We start from the raw sequence: 20,543 nt of genomic DNA on the forward strand, positions 1-20,543 counted from the left end.
TTTGTGCACACACTCCAAGCTGTGCTTATTAAAATACCAGGAATTGCTGCGTTTGATTTATAAAGAGATGAGTAGGTTTCTGCATGAAACTCTGCTAATAGTTGAAAAAGCCTGTTCTGCTATGAACTGAAAATGGTCTCTCCCCACCCACACATGCATCTGGGATTTGATCACCAGCCTTCAGGAGAAACACACAAAACCTATTCCACTTAGCAGAGTATATTACAGAGCAAAGGAAAACCTTGCAGGCTCGAGATTTGGGTGGAATCCATTTATTCCACATGTGCAGAGACTGGATGAGGAACTGGAGGATCCACAGCAACTAAACCGAAACCTCTCCATGTGTTACACACATAAGCCACTCTTGATTGAAATCCTGTAAATCTTTTCCTCATATAATATGTTTCCTTGTCTGGTATAGCTTGATTTCAATTTATTCTGTTCTTTTTTTTCTTTCCATCATGTTCAAAACTATCATAAACAGTCTGTAAACTCTGTTTCGCAAATGGCTAACATTAAAAAAGGTATTTTCAAAAGAAAGATCCGTTCCTCGTGTCTACACTGAAAAAAGGGCATTGCCATGCAGTCTGAAGTAAAAAAAAAAATCCTATTAATCTTAAAATTATTATGACATGGTAAAAATCGTAATAAGTATAGTAAGAAATGTTCTGCAGCCTCTAAATAGGGAACCAATTTTGTGCCAACAAAATAAATACTTACCTCAAAGGAAGTTAAAACTCATGAAGCATCCCTGATAGAGGTATTTTCTACATGTATTATTTTTAAGAACTTGAATACATATTCTAACAAATCTATGTCTAAAAAAAACCCCAAATCACAGGCAAAATATGTATTTTTTTCCATAATGAAGTCAGCTTCCTCTTCAATTAAGTACTTACAATCCATCATTTGCCTGAAGAAAATGTAACACCTCCCCCAAGAGATAACCCTGCAAAATCCTGTTTACTTGCACGGTGATAGTATTCCTCACCAAAGCAAACATCTGCACTTCTGCAGCAAATGCTTTAGGGATCTCTACTTGCTCTTTCAGGAAACATCTGTGTCAATACACCTCATTGAAGATGTTCTCTGTGAAAGAATTCTATCACCATGTTCTTAATTTATTATTATTTGCTGTTGTGCTGCCCAAATAAGTCCAAAATTTTATCCCCATCTCTGAAGACCTATATGGCCTTTGTTTGCTTGAATGGCTTTACAAGGATGAAAGCAGCCTTTCCAAAACACTACAGTGAGTATTGTTGTAGTTAAAGCAAAAAAACATGGGACTTTGATCTTTGGCACTTACAAAAGCTACTTTATAATCAGAATATCTTATCTGTTCTTAAAAGGCAAAATGGTACATTTGTGAAAACAGAACTTCTAAGGAAGTAAACCTATTGAATCTTAATTTAAAACGCAAAGGCATAAAAAGATTTTGTCCTTTGTAATGTGAAGAAAGCTTGTTTCCAATTCTCCAAATATTTTAACAAGGAATATGGTGTATAGACAAGCTTTGCGATATCGATTGACTGGTTATTAAACATATTTGAGCTCATCCCCTGCTCCCAGCACACACACATACAGACATATGTGATATTCATGTTAACAATTTATTTCTTGGAGGGAAGAAAGCAGTGTGTTCTCAGTCCAGTTATCCTGGAGGTTGCCTCAGGTTATTTTAGTTTTTATGTTTAATATTGCAGGGATTTTATGGATTTACCAAAATACCATAATTTTTATTTTTAAATCACTATTTTTTTAAAAACAGATTCAATCCAGATCGAATCTTATCGTACTCTGTTTCAGTTCACTGCCACCATATGTAAGTGTTGTCAAGGCTGTAATACATAAAGTATCTGACTGCAGGGCTGGTTTCACTGTGGTTTTGGAATACAGATTTTATAATATGCAGTTTCCTTCCTCTGAAGTCAGTGGGCTATTCAGTGGAATAAGGTTTCTGAGGCACAGGTCAGATCTTCAAAGGCACATAGGCACCCTAATCCTGTTTAAGGATATTCCACTGATTTGAAACAAGGTGCCTGCCTTATCCCCTTCAAAGGAGGGGAGATTTCCTAAAGCACAGACAGAGCCAGGTTAAACAGGCACTTGGGCACTCCATAAACAATCTCTTGACTACTTGTCCCCTACCCTTACTGCCAGGCCACTAACATGAGACATAGGCAGGACATGCCCTCCTTTTGAGACTCATTTGATTTAAACAGAACCATCCTCAGACTGATCTACCTCACGCCATGGATGAAACCGAAAGACCTGATGGATTCTTTTACCCATGGACTGCTTGAGTTTCAGCAATGTTACTGCACACACACGAGTGCAGTGAGATTGCACAGATCTTCTGCGTACGCGTGCCCCTCGTATGGACATCTGATGCTTCAGGGCTGTACCAGACTGGCTGAGCAGGAGCAAAGCAGCTGGATAACATGCAGGTAATGGCATTGATAGTGTCCAGAAGCACTGTGCTTTTTGTGTCTTCTCTATGAACGTGCAACCTCTGAAGTTACCTCAAAGCATCACATCTGCTGCGTTGGTGCGTGGCGACAGCAGCGCGTGCCTCCAGCAGAATTACCTGCTGCAGCACAGTAGTCAGGGCTGTGAAGTCTGGAGGGGTGCCAGTGCACTTGGAGCTATTGCACTGGACCTTCAACCAAAGCTGCTGTACATCCAGAAAGTCAGCCAAACACATGAAAATCCTGAAAACTAAATTAAAACTCCAAGAGAGAAAAACCAGGGCATGCACTGGAAAACTCAGTTGTATTTTGACTCACAGCTCCAAAGAACTGCCACCTTGCTTGGTTGTCCTTTGGTAGTGACCTTATTTGCACTTGTGCTTTCTGACAGATTAATGTTCTGTGACTTTTCAGGATGTGTGTGGACAATGGCAGATTTAGGTCAAAACTAACAGCAGCAGAATAATGGTTTCAACTCTGTAGATGTTCATTAAGAAAAACAGTTTTGAAGGGATCTTGTTGCTTTAGCTGTTTTAAAAGGTACACACGACTGGAGGAAGAGGAAAATGTACAGTGTGTATACATGTGAACAGAATTTAAATCACCAAGCCATCAGGATGTGGATTGGCATGTTTGGCTGTATTACATGTCCTGCCATAAGACAGGCAATGAGAGGCAGGGAAGAAGCCTTGCTGCAGGTTCTCAAAGGTTGGCCCTTATCCTGAAGAGCTGTGTCACTGATTTCAGTAGGAGGAAATACAACCATCAGATAGATTATAGTAGAAAACCTCATTCGAGCAGGTATTAAACTTAGTCATCCAAAGGACAACTTTGGCCTTGGTGTTCGCCAGAGTGGGAAAGAGTGCATTAGGCAATAAAAAAATTACATCATAATTTTCCTGCTACTCATATTTTTTCCCTAAGTCATCACAAACCACTCTCTGCGCCCACCTGCTTGGTGAGTTTTCATGTTTGTTCATTGTCATAGCAGATACTCCTGCAGTATTTTGGGACTGAGGTGTATCTTCCATAACTACATATAAAAATAACAGGTCTCTTGATCCTCATCAAGTTCCCCTCTGCCCATTGCCCTGGATTTGAGGAAGATGCAGGTCTTTGGATCCACGCTAGGAAGCCCCAGGGAGATGGAGTTTGGGGACAGGGCCAATACAGGCCACTCACAGACCTATGGATGAGGAGAAAGGGTGAAGGGAAGGCAGATGGGCATGCCCAAAGTATGGAAGAATCAGGCAGATATTGGAGCAGAACCTCACAGCAATTTCTTCCAGCTAATTCCTGCCATTATTTTTCCCCTGGCAAAGCTGACATGGTCCATCATTTCCATGAGATAGAGTGCATTTTTTCTACCGTTCACTTCTCAAAGGTCTTAGACACTTGCTTTTAATCACATAGTGTATGCTGACATCTGGTGGCATTCAGCAACCAAATCTTCATTAAACAAATATGTTCCAGTTGTAAGAAGTTGGTATTCTTACTTTCCCTTAGTTGGGTGCAGAAAAGACCATTTCAGACTGGGGATTAGTCTAACACACGTGTATGGGACTGGCATGATTCTGGAACTGTTTGAGACACGTACATGGGCACTGGCCTCCCGACAAGAAAGGGACCATCAGCCAAGAGACGTGACTGTGGTAAAGCACAGTGGTTCCAGCACAAAATGGAGCAAGTGACATCTTATCATTCCATCTTCTGAACACAGAGAACTAATGCACTAAACAGGAATGATGCAAAACTACCATGGGTTTTAGCAGCAACAGAGCCACTGTAAAATCTTAGGTAGTAACCCTTCTCCTGTAATTTATTTTATCTTTATTTCAAATTGGAGAAAAAGAAGCAAAATAGCATGCATGAATAGCCAGTGAGATGTATGAAAACCTTGTTTCATGGTAAGCAATAAGTAGTATGGAATCAGCTGTCGTGGTTAAAAGATACCCATGATGTAGCTGTTCCATTAAAATTCGGATTAAAATCATGTTTAGTTTTCATTTCCTCCAGTCCTTATCCTGCTTTTGATTAGTTTTAAGAGCAGTTGATGGTCTTGTGATTTGAAGATTTTGCATTTTAAATTTTGTGTACATGGTCTGGAATTTTATGTGAAATTGTGGGTTTGATCTTTGACCTCTGTTTACTACAGTCCTGATTTGCCACTAATTTGATAGCAAGCCGTAAGGGCCTACTGTAAACAAGCCACTCACTTTACATAGCTATGTTTGGCTCTGAAATGAAGAAGAATGTATGGAATATACTTTGGGTACTGTAACCTCCTAAAGAAATAATAAAAACCACATCACTGCTTAGCTCTCCAGGTAACGTTTACATTTGGAGAAAATAAGTTGCATGCCTAATAGAGAGAGAAAATGCAGTTCTTATCCATCTTGGGTTTGTTTGCTTTAAATTATTCTTTAAAGTATTTGAAAGCTTAGGCTGCCTCTTTTGAAGTCAGTGGGAACTTTGACATTGATTTTAAAGGATCAGGATTAAGCCTAAATTGGTAAGGTCTAAAAGTCAAAAATGAAAATATCCAAAGTCTACAAATCCACCAATCCAAAGTCACTGATCCACCATCCAGAAAGAAAGGACAAAAGCCTTCTCCAAGGTCTGTAATGTACGTCTTGATTCCAGGGCTCCTGTTTTTTGTACATTTGTAGACCTCAAGATGGAAAGCAACTTCCAGTAAGGACTGTAATTGCTAGCATATGAAATAGTACATACTTGCACCGTGGTCTTGTAAAGCTGCTGGGGGAAGGGAGATGAAAGCTGCTTGTAAAAATCAAGACACATCTTCCACAAGTTGTCCTTTGCTATCCACTACACAGTACTCCCTGCCTGCAACCCCCGCCAGGCAGATTCGCTGGCTCATGTGTTCAGTCCTTCAGGTACAGCCTTACAAACAGCAACTGACCCAGCACAAGTCTGTTTGTAGACATTTAACTCAGGAACATGTCTGATCATCCTGCTCAAGCTTAGCACTTTTGGCGCTAATCTGGCACTACCAGCCCTGTCCTCTGAACAGCAGGTAAAGCAAGGTCTTCAGCTCTCTCCTGTACCACCCAGCTGGGACCATCCCTTCCAACACTGAACTTCCCATCAGCTGGGCTCTATCCTCACAGTGGAACACCTAAGTACCCTGGATGAAGGGCTGTTTTCCTATAAGGCAGAGGAGGAAACCATTACCTCTTTAATCTTCTGGCTAAGGAAGTCTCAGAAACTGACCAGAGCCCAGTAGTCAAGGATGTGGACTCTGCTCAGCTAAAGAGTGTGGTTCATCCACAGTGACGAAGTCTAAGCTCAGAGAAGTGATGGGACATGGGCAAGCAAACACGAAAAGCCAGTGTTTCCTCTTCAGACAATCAAGTTCACTGAGTGTCTGAAATGAAGGGATCCTGGTGCCACATCTCTCTGTGGATGACTTCAGGAGGATAAAGCAACTAGAGGTAGGACACTGCATAATGACTCTGTTGGTTTATGTGGTCCCAATATCATACAAGCCAGAGTTCAGGGAGACAAGTGGATCTGGCACTGTTCCAAATCATCTGAACCTGAGGCTGACAAAGCATCCATTGCAATCTCAATCTCCAAATCCTTGTGATCAAACTAGCGAATATTATCTACTGTTAACAGCAATTGTTGCTTGGCCAAAGGATATCATATAGGAATACAGTATCCAAGTAAGGGAATCTATGCAATTAACGCTCAAAATAGTCTGTTGCATCTCCATGGCTCAGAAGTAACCCAAGTTGTTAACTTGATGGATGGATGTAATTTCCCAGACTGTGTAGCCCCTTCTCTTCTACCTAAAAATCACTGGCAATAGAATGAGAAGAGTCAAAGACTGCCACTTTGCAGGTTACTCAGTTTAACCAACCTTGAGATTTTTCCAGCAAACCAACTCAAGCAGCATCTACTCCATATACACAGATGCTCTGTCCTGCTCTGTGCTACTCAAAGAGAGTGAGCTGCTATTCAGAGTGAGCTGCTAAGCAACAGTCCTGTCTTGATACTGACGTGGGTCAGTCACCACAGCTGGACACAAACCTGCACTCCTGTCGCCTTTGCTTAGGTGTAAAAACAGACAGATCCAGCAACAGCAAGTCACGTCACCATTCTGTAGATACTTTCACTGAGGTATTTTTTGAGCTACCCCAATCTCCCCGCAGTACAACAAGGACAACAACTGCAAATACGCACATAGGAAATAGTACGTGGTGCTTTCTGCACATGTCCCCGGTGATATGACTCTGACCTGGGTGCCAGGTCTCTGCTGTGCTGTTTTGCTAATGTATTGCAGTGCCCACTGAAAACACCTTATATTTCCATGTTTTTGAAGTGGCTGTAGTCTATTCTATCAGCCCAGCTGGCATAGGATAACCTTGATTTGAAGGACCCTCAAAAAGAACTAGACTTTAACCAGAAATGTTCTGCACAACTGTGTGCCACTGAAAACTGGAAGTAATGCTCTCAGCTAAAACATCCTGCTGATCCTGCCTTCTGCTTCCACTTTATGGGACAATTCTGCAGGATATTTCAAGCGTCAGACACAAGGACTTGATAAGTTTATGCCAAACACCCCAACATCACTTTCAGCCTGAAAACAGAAATGCACAAGTATTTTTGCATTTTTGCACATATTTGTTTTTTCTAATGGAGGGTAGTAACTGAGCAGAAATAGTTTCTATAATATTCTTTACTTTCTTAATAGACATGGCTTACAATGTAAAGGACAGTTAAATAATCTGAATAATTCAGGGCAGATATATATGCAAGACAATCAGAGATACTTAATAAATATATGCCATAAGGGCCCCTGGCATGTTTAGACAGAGTGGGTATGTCTGGACCCAAATGTGGAATGATGTGCTAGATCAACTTCAAAAGCAACTGAACAAGGGCTTCATATAGACAACATTACTGAAAACCTGTTCCAATAACTTTCTTATGCAAGAGAAAACCACAGTCACATTTGTATTTTAGGCAGTGAACCAACAAGAATGAAGCAAAACAACAGCAACTGTCCTCAAGAGATATTTTGGGCTGCTCTTCTCCTCCCACTCCCCTTACACTCCTTTTCAATCTCCTACCAGTTTGTGCTTTTTTGGCAACAGAGAACCATACCATAAAGGTCACTGGCAGGCTGGTGGAGACCACTGCAGCATTTGGCTACCAAAGACAATTTCCCCATCAGGCTCTTTGCTCCCCATTTTGAGCTGGGGCAGGAGTGACTGGGTGAAGAAGGGTGAGGAACAGAAGAACTTTCCTCAGCCCAGCAACCTTTGACAGTCCTTGCTGCTTTTCCTCTTAGCCCCAGGATCTGCTATCCAACAAGAACAAATTGAGGATGACAAATAAGAACATCAGCCTGGTGTTTCTGCTAAAATGATCCGCCTTGAAGTAGCTGATGTTGACACTTAAATTGTCAGCAGACTTCCAGTTTAGCACTGGAGTTAGAAGAATGGGTCCATTCACACTCCCCTCTGAGCTTTTGTTTCAGCTCTCTCTAGACGGGGCAAATATCATTGCAGCAGTTTTCACTCCAGTTCCACTTTAAAGGTTTTTTTTTGCAACCATAACCCGGATTGCCTCAAATTTGTTTCTTCAATGTAAACTTGGACTGCAGAGAATAATTACACAACACTTTAAAAATAGTCCGCAGCAATTTACATAGCCGTGAAATATTGGAGCTGGTTTTTTCCAGTGTACCTAGGTACACATGGCTGCAGCTAATTCCAGTATTTACAGAGGACTCACCAGAGCTGTGATCACAGAAACTGGTATTTCAAGTTAGGCCACACACATGAACAAAACATTTATTGTTAAAAGGCAAGATTTTGTGTTTTGGGGTGGTATATCATCCCCTAACTGAAGCACTACTTTGCAGTTTCTGCCTTCTCTATATCACCTCCTGTCTGGATTCAAATAACATCCTCAAGGCTCAGACATTATTTAGTCAATTAGGAGAGTGTTAATTTAACTTCAGTTTCTTTCCTGTAATTGTATGTTCCTTCCATTTCTTGAACAAATTAATCATACTGAGGGGTTGTATCCTCATTTCTCTCTCTGCAGCCAGCTTTGCTGCATTTCTATTAGGGATCATATCTCCTTGCCTGCTGGAAGCCCAGTTCCCAGGCTGATATCCTGCATGCTGAGTTGTTCTCTCTTCTCTTGATGCATATTGCTGATGGTAGGACCACAAGTCCCAGTAGAACTAAGCAATCAATGGCCGTTCTTAAGAGTAGGAGAAAACTGTTGTAGCAGGGGGCAGAATAAGTTTCTGCTGACCCTTGCTGCTACAGTTAATTGCCATGACTTTGGACGTTTTCAAGCCCAGCTAACCAACGGGATGAATAAGTTAGTTCTTCCAAGGTACAGTATGAACTCTCTGGATTTCAAGCAGTTGTATTGTCCAGAGCCTGAAGAGGCAGTGTCTTAATATTCCTTTCTGTGCTTCTCTACAAGTTTATTTCTGTCTCCCATGTAATTCTGCCAAGCTCCTACCTTGCTAGCTCTACTTTGCCCTTAATGATACTGTTTAGCTTTGGTTTTCCACAGGAGAACTTAAGTGATAAAATCAACAATAAGGGAATGAACGGGTAAAGCCACAGGCTGGGGGAAAAACCCCATTGCCTGAAATATCTGCAAATAAACTATTCAGGAAATACTTACAGGAGAACAATACAGGACAGCAGTCAGAACTATGCAAGTGACTATATCCCTTTGGGAACAACAACTTCTAAGTCTTGCAATCTAGCAGTGACGAGTTAATAACTGACCATTAGATTTAGGCATTGATTTGAAGGAGTTAAATTCCCAGGCTGCCTTTTCAGAGCAGGGTGGGGCATCGGGGAAGTCAGAGAGAAAAAAAGGCACCTGAATGCCTCGGGAAGGAGCAGCAAAAGATTTTGTCAAGCTCCCCTTCCTCTCCTGTGCTACAACTGCTCCCCAGCTGAGGGTCTCCTGGTGTACACCTGCATTCGCAGCCCTCGGCTGCAGCCTCGGCTGCACCGGCAATCGCAGCCTCTACACCTGCGGGCAGGGTGACCCCTGCCAGCAGCCTTTCCCACACCAGGAAGTGAGTGCCACGTCCAGGTCCTGTTCGCCTTTCCTCACAGCCACCCATCCCCACTGATGTGCCAGTGCATGGCATGGGCAGTGGCTGGGACCTGAGGACAGGGACATGGGCATCATCCCAGTTTCAGAGAGGGAATCTTGGAATGCATCCTTTGGGGGACCAAGCACCGTGAATGGGCCCCTCTCTGGCCCCTGGTACAGCACACACAAGGTAAGTGCCCACCGTGGAGGACCATTCTGGGGCCCAGGAACAGCTGGGCTTGAGGAGGGCAGGACAATAACTTCAGCTTCTCCCCAGCGTCCTGTGAAGAGCCCCCTTCCAGCACTTGTGTGCTGCTGGCTCTGCTCCCTCTTCACCATGTTGTTCAGCCTGCACCACTCTGGCTTTCCCCTCCAAACAGTCCTTTCTGAGTAGGAACCAGGCAGAGAGCTCTGCTGTTCTGCTCTGGAGCATAACTGGTTTTTGTCACTGGTGTATCTGTCACTCTCAGTGCTGACAATGCATTTAGGCAACTGCGAAAGAGAGACTGAAGTGGCCCCTGAAAACTAGCAAGCTGGAGCATCTGCTAACAATAAAAACGAATTGGAGGTTGATTAAACCCTTTACCTTTTCCCTGCTTTTTGCTTCACAGACTAGAAGGCATGGGAGGATACTCAACGTTCTTGTTTTTCTCGGCTTGAGAGGCAAACAACTTTCTTACAGTGCAAAGTATTGGTATAAATTGTGCATAAAATGACTTGGAATTAGTTGCTCTCCTTCCTCTGTGATCAGCCCACTCACAGGTGATAGCCTGAGGAAGGTCCCAAAAACTTTCCCCTCTGGATTCTGCATTTGCTACTGGGTGGATACCTATAGAGCAGGAGGCATTTTTCAGCCCCATGTTCTCAGAGGGAAGGAAATCTGTGAATTTTTGTGCTCAGGTAGCTGGTGCAACAGAACTCCTGGCTGATGGCTGATGGCAGTGCTTCCTAGAACCAGAGCTGGGACTTCTTCTTTGACGACAAGAGTGTGGAGCCAACAGTTTTACTGTGGGTTGGTGAGTTAGGATCCCAAGGCTGTGAGCTTGCAGAGCTACCAGAGGAAGGCAACAACAGGGAACTCCCTTGGCATGACGATACCCACCTGCATGTCAAGGTGGGGTTATTTGTTTGCTTGGAAAACCTCCCAGCCCTGCTCCTGTACTCCTTGGGACTGTTGCACAAGGATTGCTGGGTTTTAAGCATGGTAGTTTTTGGGAAGACATTAATGATTTTTTAGAGCTGTTTGGGTGTTTGTGGGCAAGACTGATTTTTGTTCTTTTATTTACTTGGGTTTTAGCTTTGGAGCAGGTGATGGGTTACTATGGGTCCTGTAGTGACGCAAACCTTAATATTTCCAACACCCCCATTTTCACATTTTACGCTTTTGGAAGCTTCAGAAACCAGTTCCTCCTCCCTTTCACAGTTATCCTTGCTGTGATTTAGTGGATCGGCCCAGTTTCAGGTCTTTCCCTTCCCCTTTTCTTGAGGCCATTTCATAGAATCATAGAATTAACTGGGTTGGAAGAGACCTTTGAGATCAAGTCCAACCCTTGATCCAACCCCACTGTGATTTGTTCCTCTTAGTTTGGTTTGAAGAGGAGCTCTTTGTTTTCTGCCTCTACAAGAGGCCATAACTGCACTGGCTCTCATCTGCCTGGAAACATTCCAGAAAACTGAGGTGAGTCACTTTTGTGGGAGTATTTTTTAGCCCCTTCAACCCCATGAACAATGAGGAGGTGAAAGAGTGAGATCCCCCTTCAAGATCTCCTAGACCTGAGGGGCTTGGCATGGCTGTCAGTCTCACTTGCCAACTGCCATGTGAGTATCAGAGACATCCATACGGGATCAGCAGATCTGATATATTAATTAGGAAAATCCATGGCACTAGAGTAACCTTTAACTGATGTCTGTAAACAAGCAGCTCCCTGGAAAAAGTTGAAGTGCCCTTGTGCACGTGGCTATGTAGTATAATGCCCCTTTGTGCTGGCATTACATTTCTCTGTCTTTTTTTAATTGTGGTTATTCTCCTGCAAGGTCTCTGATCAGGCTACATTGTGCCAACTGTTGGCATAAAGGTAGAAGTGGGAACACATGGTCGTGGGGAAAAAAAGGTGGAGATAGGATTTCTCCTTGGTATCAGTGTGGATATTGCTGTTGATAGTGCTTGAGGAACCACATCTCCGAAATCAGCAATGCAGAGCCCATGCTCTCACAGCCTACACTCTCCCTACACTCTCCCTGTGTATGTATTGTATGTTATGGGACATGAATGTGTTTAATGGTGCAGTAAAATCTGATGAAATATATACTTTGTTACCTGAAGTATTTCCTGACAAACTAATATTACTGTAATATTTTTTGTGTCTGCTGAAGTAATGAGTGTAAGAGGCCACAACATGTGGACTTCGTCTGCTTAACAGAAAGTGTATGTAATTGCCTCAGTGTAATATTTTATTATTTCCCTCAGGACTTCTCAAAGGTTTTTTATTTATTTCCAATATTGCTGTTTATGGACAAAAACAATTTGCAAGATTAATTGAGATTATTACCTACAGTATTGATCTTGGTTTGCCTTTGTATCAAAGAAGGAGAAAATAGCTGGGTGAGAATAGTCATTGAGAGCTTGGATATAATAGAATCATAGAATCACAGAATAGTTTGGGTTGAAAGGGACCTTATAGGTCATCTAGTTCCAAGCCTCCTAGCATGGGCAGGGACAACTTCCACTAGATCAGATTGCTCAGAGCCCCATAATACTACTTCTGTAACTCAGCATTTCATATGTGTGTGGTGTGTAGACACTGTGTTGTTGTTCAAGTGCAGAAGCTGAGCTGGAGATAGAAAGGCATTTCACTTCTGCTTCTTTTTCCTCCTTTGACTAGGCCTTAATAAACTCAGAGTTATTACTGGCTGCCCAGACAGTCACTTCGAAAGATTGTTTTATTTTGTGGGTTGTAGTAATAAATCATTTCCACTCTGTATTTAGAGGTTGCAAATGTTGACAGTTCCTTCAGATGGATTTGTGGCCTCTTGTCCCATGACAATATATCGCAGCCTGTCATGGGCCATACATGCAGGTGGTGAGTATGTGCTGTCAGGAAATCTGATCCTTTGTGTGGTCTCACCAGTGGGCAGTGGTAGCTGCTAGCAGGTGTGATGAGAAATCCCACGGATTAAGCACATCCTTGCAGAGGTATTTCTATGCTGCCTTCTGTCATGTACATGAAATCTAGATTTTGTGTGAAGTGCCACACAGAGGCTTTTAAGGTTTTTTAAGGTTTTTAGCTCATTCTGTTCAAGAAGAAAGTCTACAGTGCTTCTAGGGCTTGATGTCTAGTGCCCCTGAGCCTCAGCATGGTGAGAGCATGATTTGATCCTGTTATGTTTCAGTGGCAGCACAGTCCCTGCTGGTACTTTTGATGCCATGGGAGCTCCTTCACCTGTACTGAGATACACCCAATGCAGGAGGGCAAGATTCTCTCTCCCTTTGCCTTGGCTGAGGGAGCACTCCAGACGCAGTGAGGTTCTCTTCAGCCGGAGAAAAGTGTTGTCATGGCACATCCCTACAAATGTTCATCAGAATATTTTTAACACTTTAGCAATGACATTTCCAACCATGGTTTTCTATTAGGAGAAGCTCTAGAGCAAATCAAGGTGTCCATGGGAAGTATGGGTGGGAGTCAAAAGGGCAGCATGGCCACAGCACACATGGGTTTCAATCAGGACATCTATCCCATGCAAGAAGGAAGAGAAAGGCTATTAAAGGTGAAGGCAAACCCTCCTGGTTTCCTTTCCTATTCAAATGTTTTGTAGGGTTTCTTAATGCTATTTTCTCAGTCTCAATAGTGTACCTCATTCTCCAGTCTTCTCCCTGATGCATTGCAGATGTTAGCTGTTTCAGATTAATCATTAAACCAGTTCCTGAGCATGGGGAAAGTAGAGACAAACATGTCCTCTCTCAGCTTTTTGCTTCTGTACTCATCTGTGAAGACTGTGGTGAAAAGTTTTTTCCTGTTCAACATCAACCCCCAGTTTCTTATTCTAAACCTGTTCACTGAAAGCAAACAAGGGTATCAAAACACTGACTCCATTTCACTGTGTTGTCCTTTACCTGTCAGCTTTCAGAGTTCATGCAGTTTCAGTTTCCTTTATTTTGTTGGGGAATGTGTATGGCAGAAAATGCATACTGTTTCTTATGAATGTTATTTTCAGTCCTTATAAATCAAAACTTCAGAAGATGACTTTTTTCAGCCTTTCAAAAACAACTTTTTTGAATCTCTCGTAGGGGAATTCAAAACTCAAAGCTTATATAATGAAGCACAGAACCACTGGAAGGGACCACTGGCGGTCATGTCATTCAACTTTCCAGCTCAACTCTCCTAGAGCACATTACTCAGGATTGTGTCCAGATGACTTTTGAATATCTCCAGAGATGGTGCCTCCACAACCTCTCTGGGCAGTTCCAGTGTTTTGTCACCCTCACAGTAAAGAAGTTTTTCCTCATGTTCAGATAGAATCTCCTGTGTTCTAGTTTCTGCCCAATGCAGTGCAAGGCATGAAAAAGCATTGCATGGTCTTCTGGTGTTGTTCTGCTGTTGAGAATCCAGTGGCTTTCCAGGGTTAGTCCCCATTTAATTAGTTTCTGCTAGAAAAGAATTTGTGGCTTTGGGTCATAAATGCAGAAATGTCAACTGGGCCAGCTTGCTTCCAAGCTTTCAGGCTCTACCAGAGCTGTAGGTCTGATCTGCTGGGGGGTTATGTTCTGATTAACAGAAGAAGCTGACATGAGAAGGCAAAATAGAACACCCGTTAGAAAGGATCACCCATATCTTTTTTACAACCTCATACATCCATTCTACCTTGCTGAACATCACCTGTTCCTGCAGATGTAAAGGTCACGTGTCTGGTCTGAAATGAGCCCACAGCTTATCCCTTGCCTGTCCCCTTGCATGGTACTATAAGCATGTCCTTATCATCACGGCTCTCAGATTCCTTAGGGAAATGTAGGGGTTTTTCCATCAACCACTGCAAGCAGAGTGGGGTAAACCATGAGTTTGTTTATACCTCTGAATATAGAGGAGGCTGGACATGGGGCACCAGGTCTCAAACAGATGCCCCAGGTGGGAAAGTAGCTCAAAAACTGGAGGCAGTACACAGCTTTATAAGCCAGCCTGAGGAGTGACCTGCTTATCTGCTTTCCACCGGGCGATTCTCTGGGTCCCAGAACCGAATTTCCAAGTGTGTGTTATTGGCAAGCCCCTACCACCCTGCTTAAGTTAATCCTGCGAAGCCTGGAAGGAGTCCTGTGCCTGTTTCCCTACTAAGCCCAGGATGGTGCTGGGCAGCAGAAACAACAAACCAACTCAGCTCCACATTTTGAGCTTGGGGCACACAGACTCAAAGCAAATGCTGTTGATAGGAGAGCTCATACTCCATCTATTCTGGACACTCTAATCTCTTCAGCATTGCTGGCAGACCTGCCTACATGATTGTTTCCTAGCCTGACAGACAACAGAAGCTGGTGAAGAAAGCCCCTTTATTTAGGCTAGTGACTCAAAGTTCATTTTGAAGCAGTCTTGGTGGCTCCTCCTGGATACCTCATCCAGGGATTGGAAACAAATGCTCTCGCAGGGCTGTGGCCATGCTGAGCATCAGCTATAGCTTGTACAAGTGTCTGTTACCTGATTCTCACTGAGCTATTTTCCCCTAATCCCAAGCTATTTTCAACCCTTCCCAGTAGTTGCTACGGTACAATGAGTTTTCATTTTTTTTCCTGAGGATCTTGAAGAACCTGTGTATTTGATTGTTTTTTTCTTAATTTTTATTGATGATTGAGGTTACACCGAGTTAAACAGGAGCTTCGTAATTACGCTAATCTGTTTTAACAGGTTTGAGAATGTTAATTAGGAACTGTCTAGGCAGTAAGGAACATTACAGTACTTGTACTTTGTCAGAAAGTGGAGTGCAGAAGACAAATGCAGAGAAGCTTGAATCGCTAGTTACACATCTCCTACCTGGTACAGAATTTAGTTTTGCTTTGGACTGCTTCAAAATGTTATTTTATGGAAAGACTGGGGCATAGTGCAGGCTGTATTTGGTATCCAGCTTAGCCACTGACTAGAGAGCTTAAAACATAAGCACTGCTCTACAGCCCAGTGATCCAGTGCAACAGAATCAGATTTAATATGGAGCCAGCAGAGCAGGGTGAGTTCTCTTCTTCTCTTAGTCAGCACTGAGTAGGAAGGGCGAGGCATGGGATGAATCTGAATCCCTACACTGCTTTGAAGGTGCCTGGCTCAGTGTAGTGTTTTGCTCTCCCTGTCCCCAACTTCTATACTACTCTCCAAGTAATGGACTTTAAATTGGTTGTGGCTACTGTATTGATTGTGCTCTCACAGCCTTCTCCGTGACTTGCAGGATGATGTAGGGTGAATGTCTGGCTGCTCATACCAACACCTGTCTGCTCCTAAGATTTCATGAAGTTGCTATGTGGATCTAGGACATCACTGTCACCCAAAGCAGTGGTCTTGCTCCCACCTTGAATCTGTGCTTGCTCTGCTTCATTTGCACTAGCACTCATTTGACTCCTTGATGAGACAGTTTGTCGGGTAAATTGACTCACTGATATAATGTTTAAAGTAAAGCTTGTCCTTCTTGTAAAATCTCACCTGTAACCCTGCCCCTTATGATTTTGTGATCCAAAACTTAAATGCTCTTTGAAACTTTAAGTATGATCTTTTCTTCCTATGCTCTTAAAGTCTGCTTTGGGCATTGAAAAAAAAGAGATGTCTGAATCCTTGCTTGTCTCCAGCAGTCCACTGGATCTGATTAACTCCTATTTGAAGGAATCAAAAGAACCCAAATTACTCAAGTAGAAATTTGACCAAACTTAAAAAAAGGCAAGGCTTTAGGAAGATGAAGAAACAGCAAACTGTGCACTTCAGTCATAAGAGAGGCGAGGACTTCTGGCTAACTGGAGAATGCAATTACTCCATTTGGAGTTTTGGTGACATGTATAAACTGTTATGCTTGTGTTTGCAATGTCACCACAGATTGTCCCAGGAGAATGGCATTCGTTAATGTGAGCAGTTGGGAGATATGCTTTCCATTCTTTGACTAATATGGACTTTGAAACATATGGCCAGCAGCTTCAAAGGACAGCCAGTTGGTGTGTGAATCAACACCAGGCCTGGAGCAGAGCTCTTAAAAAATATGACAGTGACGTTTGCAGTGTGCTTAAAAGTAAATAGTCAATATCAAACTAAACAGACATGTGCTGCTTAAATGGAGGTTATATCAGTATAACTTCATTCTCCTCAGTGATGTCCAGTGTTGATTTATGTCATTTAGGCTTTGGCCTCATTCGGTGATATGAACTGTTTTGCCCATAATGGGGAAATTAGAGAGATTATGGAACTATGATAATAAGTCATTGAATTGTTGGAGTTTAACTCTTGAATGAAGCACACAGTGAATTCCAGGTTATACTCCCCTTCATATCCTACTGTTTCACGGGAACAACTCTGTAATGCAGAGGCTTATGGTGAATGCAAGGTCTGGACTGTGATGAGGAAAACCCTTCACACACGGAAGAAATGACTCGGAGCAGAGCAAATACTGGCTCCTTGGACAGGGCTTCTTCATGGTGGCTGAGGTGAAGAAGTAACACAGAAGTACATACCTTTTTGTGGACAAACCTACCTCTTGCTGACATTTAATTCCCTAGAACCAAATCAGCTTCATGAAAGCTAAATTTTCCACCAGAGTCCTAGCTAACATGTCCGATGACTTAACTGTCATCCTGCTCAAACCAAAGTAATTTTGCCAGCTGATATGGATTGCACTTCAAGCCTTTTTCTTCAACAGCCAAGGATATCTCAGTTGGAAAAAGGTTCCTGTGAAAACCAACCAAAATATGGGATTTATGTACATAACAGACATGTATCGAGATATTTAACTCCCACTTGAAACTTAGTTAAAGTTTTTAGGCCTCCTGACAGGATATTGGGATAGTGACTCCAATTACTTTGCTTTATGATTCCAACCTACTATTTCTTAATGTTTCTCTTCTATTTTTATGGACTTTTTTTCTGTTTTTGTTTTTTTTTGTTTTTTTTTTTTTTTTTTTTTTTTTTTTTTTTTTTTTTTTTTTTTTTTTTTTTTTTTTTTTTTTTTTATGTTTTATTATTCTGCTTTTTAATTTTCACAAGGTTCTTATGTTTACTGACTTCTAATTACCTTATTCTCTTTCCTTTGTTTCTCACTCTTTCAGTGACAGTCTTTTGTACCCTGCAGTGACTAAAGCACCATTGTGTGTCTGTCTTACCATGCAGCAGTGACTCAGTTGTCATGTCAAGATGACCAAGAACAAAGCTTGTAGTGTTGTGGAAGTTTCAGTCAAAAAAATAATATCAGCTTTCATCTGGTCAGAACTCTAGCTCCTTCTCTTGACTATCGTACTGGCTTTGGCAAGAGAGAATTTTCTTCACAGTACCTTGTATAGTGCTATGTTTTGGATTTGTGATGAAGAAAGTATCGATAGCAGTCGGGATGTTTTAGTTATTGCTGAACAGTTCTTGCACAGCATTTAAGAGTTTTTTGTTTCTCATACTGCCCCAATGAGTAGACTGGGATTGCATAAGAAGTTGGTAGGGGACCCAGTAGGGATAGTTGACCCTAACTGACCAAAGGAATATGATCTAGTGTCACACTCAGCATATAAAGCAGGGGGAAGAAAGAAAAAGGGGAACATTTGGAGTGATGGTGTTGTTCTTCCTAGGTAACCCTTACCCGTGATGGAGCCCTGCTTTCCTAGAAGTGGCTGAACACTTGTATACCAATGAGAAGCAGTGAATGAATTCCTGATATTGCTTTGCTTGCACTTGCAGCTTTTGCTTTAATAAATTGTCTCTATCTCAACTCATGAGTTTTTCTGGCTTTTACCCTTCTGATGCTCTCCCCCATTTTGCCGGAGGAGTGGCTCCAGCTGTGTGGGTCTGAGTTGCTGGCTGGAGTTAAACCACAGCAACCATAAACCAGAGACTGCCAGGACAAACTAAAGAGCATGGTTTAAAAAACATGCATTTGAGAGATGATAGCGTCTGACTCATTAAAAGACTGCTTAGTTCTCCTTCATGTTTTTAATTCCTGAATTTATCTCCATGGCCCCACTTCTGCAGTAATCCCTGTCAAGAAAAGCTTTATAACCATTGCATCCTAAACTAGCACTGAAATACCAGAAAAAACCCCAGCAAGTTCTATATGGCAGAATCCATGTAAGATACAGTTGCTGAAGACCAATAATACTCAAAACTGAGGAAAAAACTCTCATCACCTTGTTATCTCTTTAAGTAGAACAGAGTATAAAAGTGTGTTAAAGGTACCTAGAAGGGATCATTCAGCTACACTGATCTTAGTTTTCTCTAGCAGAAGGCAACTTTGAAGTAGATGTTTTGGATTCTTGTGAACTAGAACTACTCTTCATGTCAGCACTTGCCATGAACTGCAAAATGCTAACCAGTATTTTAAACCAGGTTACAGTTTGTAGTGAAAGGTCAAAATGTACTTCTGCAATGTGTCACAGGGAGAGAGCTGAGCAAACATGAGCTCAGTCTCTATATCTGAGGCCCCTGCAAGAAACTTGCATATGAGACCATTTCTTTAAAGAGTTTATTTGTTATTCACAGATTTGCATCTTACAGTTTTGAACATAAGTATCTGCAAATTAAAAGCATTCAGTTAGTTGTGTGGTTTTGTGTGTATGCACCCATCTATATATGTCTGAATATTTTAGAGAGTGCAAGACCTCTTGTTTTTAAATCATCACTGATAATCTAGCAGTTGTTTATATTTAAATGAATAATTCTGCTAACCAGAAGGTTCTGCCTTCTGGAGTTCAGTCATTTTTTTTGTGTTAGGAACTATCTGTAAATGATTAGCACTCTCTGTGGAAATGAAACTAGGAGAGCCAAGTGCGTGAGGTGCAGGAAAGAAAGCAAGGAACTATTGTAGAGCATTCCTCCTCTGCAGGAACAGCAGACTGGAACAACCTTTGGGCTGCCCATTCCCCTGCTGTAAATCAAGTAATTCTTTTAACAGATGGACCAAACTTCATTCTAAATGCAGTCAGGTCTTTTTTTTTTTTTTTTCCCTTCTCTGTTGTAACTCCTATTAGAAGTAGTTCTGAAATGCCATTGGCTTGGAAACATTGTCATTCCCAGCCTGCATTTACCCTTGTCCCACAGATATGACACCAGGGTTCAATAACGGAGCATGATCACTCAGGTTGTGATGTGGAGAAGTGTTTTCTGTGCACTTCAAAGGAAGGGTTAGTTACAGCTAACACAGGATTAATTGAGTCAGGATAGGAGACAAGCTTGCCTTTGTTGGAAAGTGATGCTGGAGAGATGCATGCTGGAAGAGCCATGTCATTCCTCTCATGAGCTCCTCTCAGCTGGTAAAGGGAGATTTTTATATAAAAATTCTTTTGAGGATTTGGTAAATAATTTATTAAGCTGACTACATTTCTGTCAAGGTTTTATGTTTCTGATTTAAATGAAATCAGAAATAGCTTGTTTGTACTTCAGCAAGACTTGTACTACAATAGCAAGAGGAAATGAGCTATCTCTGCTTGGTTTGGAAGGACGTTTGTGTGTACATGCAGAGTGAGGCATCTCTTCAACAGTACTCTCTGTGCCTTGCCCTCCCTCATGCAGCACTTAACAGCACTATTTACTCAGTTATTCAGACAGCTCCCTTTTCAGCTTGCCTGTCTTTCTGAGCGCAGACAGAGCTCTCAGGACTGAAACTGGTACCCTGCAGCTTCCTGCAAGCCTTGTGTCCCCTCCTTGGCTCTCAACGTAGGGGTCCAGGGAGCCACATGAAACAGGGATAGAGCAACACAGCCTCTCAATGTGAGCCAGACTCTGGGGATTAATATACCTAGGCTTTGAGTGGTCTGGCTTGAAC

The 20,543-nt window shown here is 42.2% G+C and overlaps 1 protein-coding gene across 2 annotated transcripts in view; it reads left to right on the forward strand.

The window, feature by feature from the left end:
• The first annotated feature begins 9,391 nt into the window (after positions 1-9,391).
• Positions 9,392-20,543, forward strand: part of NIPAL2 (NIPA like domain containing 2) — a 47,363-nt gene continuing 36,211 nt past the window's right edge. For both annotated transcript variants that reach the window (XM_027900436.1, XM_027900437.1), the window contains exon 1: positions 9,392-9,765. In XM_027900436.1, the coding sequence (XP_027756237.1) occupies positions 9,661-9,765 (105 nt within the window). In that variant the 5' untranslated portion in view covers positions 9,392-9,660. The remainder of the gene's footprint in view (positions 9,766-20,543) is intronic.

The sequence above is a fragment of the Empidonax traillii genome, unplaced genomic scaffold (assembly GCF_003031625.1).
Source record: "Empidonax traillii isolate 1590-97213 ecotype Southwest subspecies unplaced genomic scaffold, ASM303162v1 scaffold729:size315501, whole genome shotgun sequence".
NCBI lineage: Eukaryota > Metazoa > Chordata > Aves > Passeriformes > Tyrannidae > Empidonax > Empidonax traillii.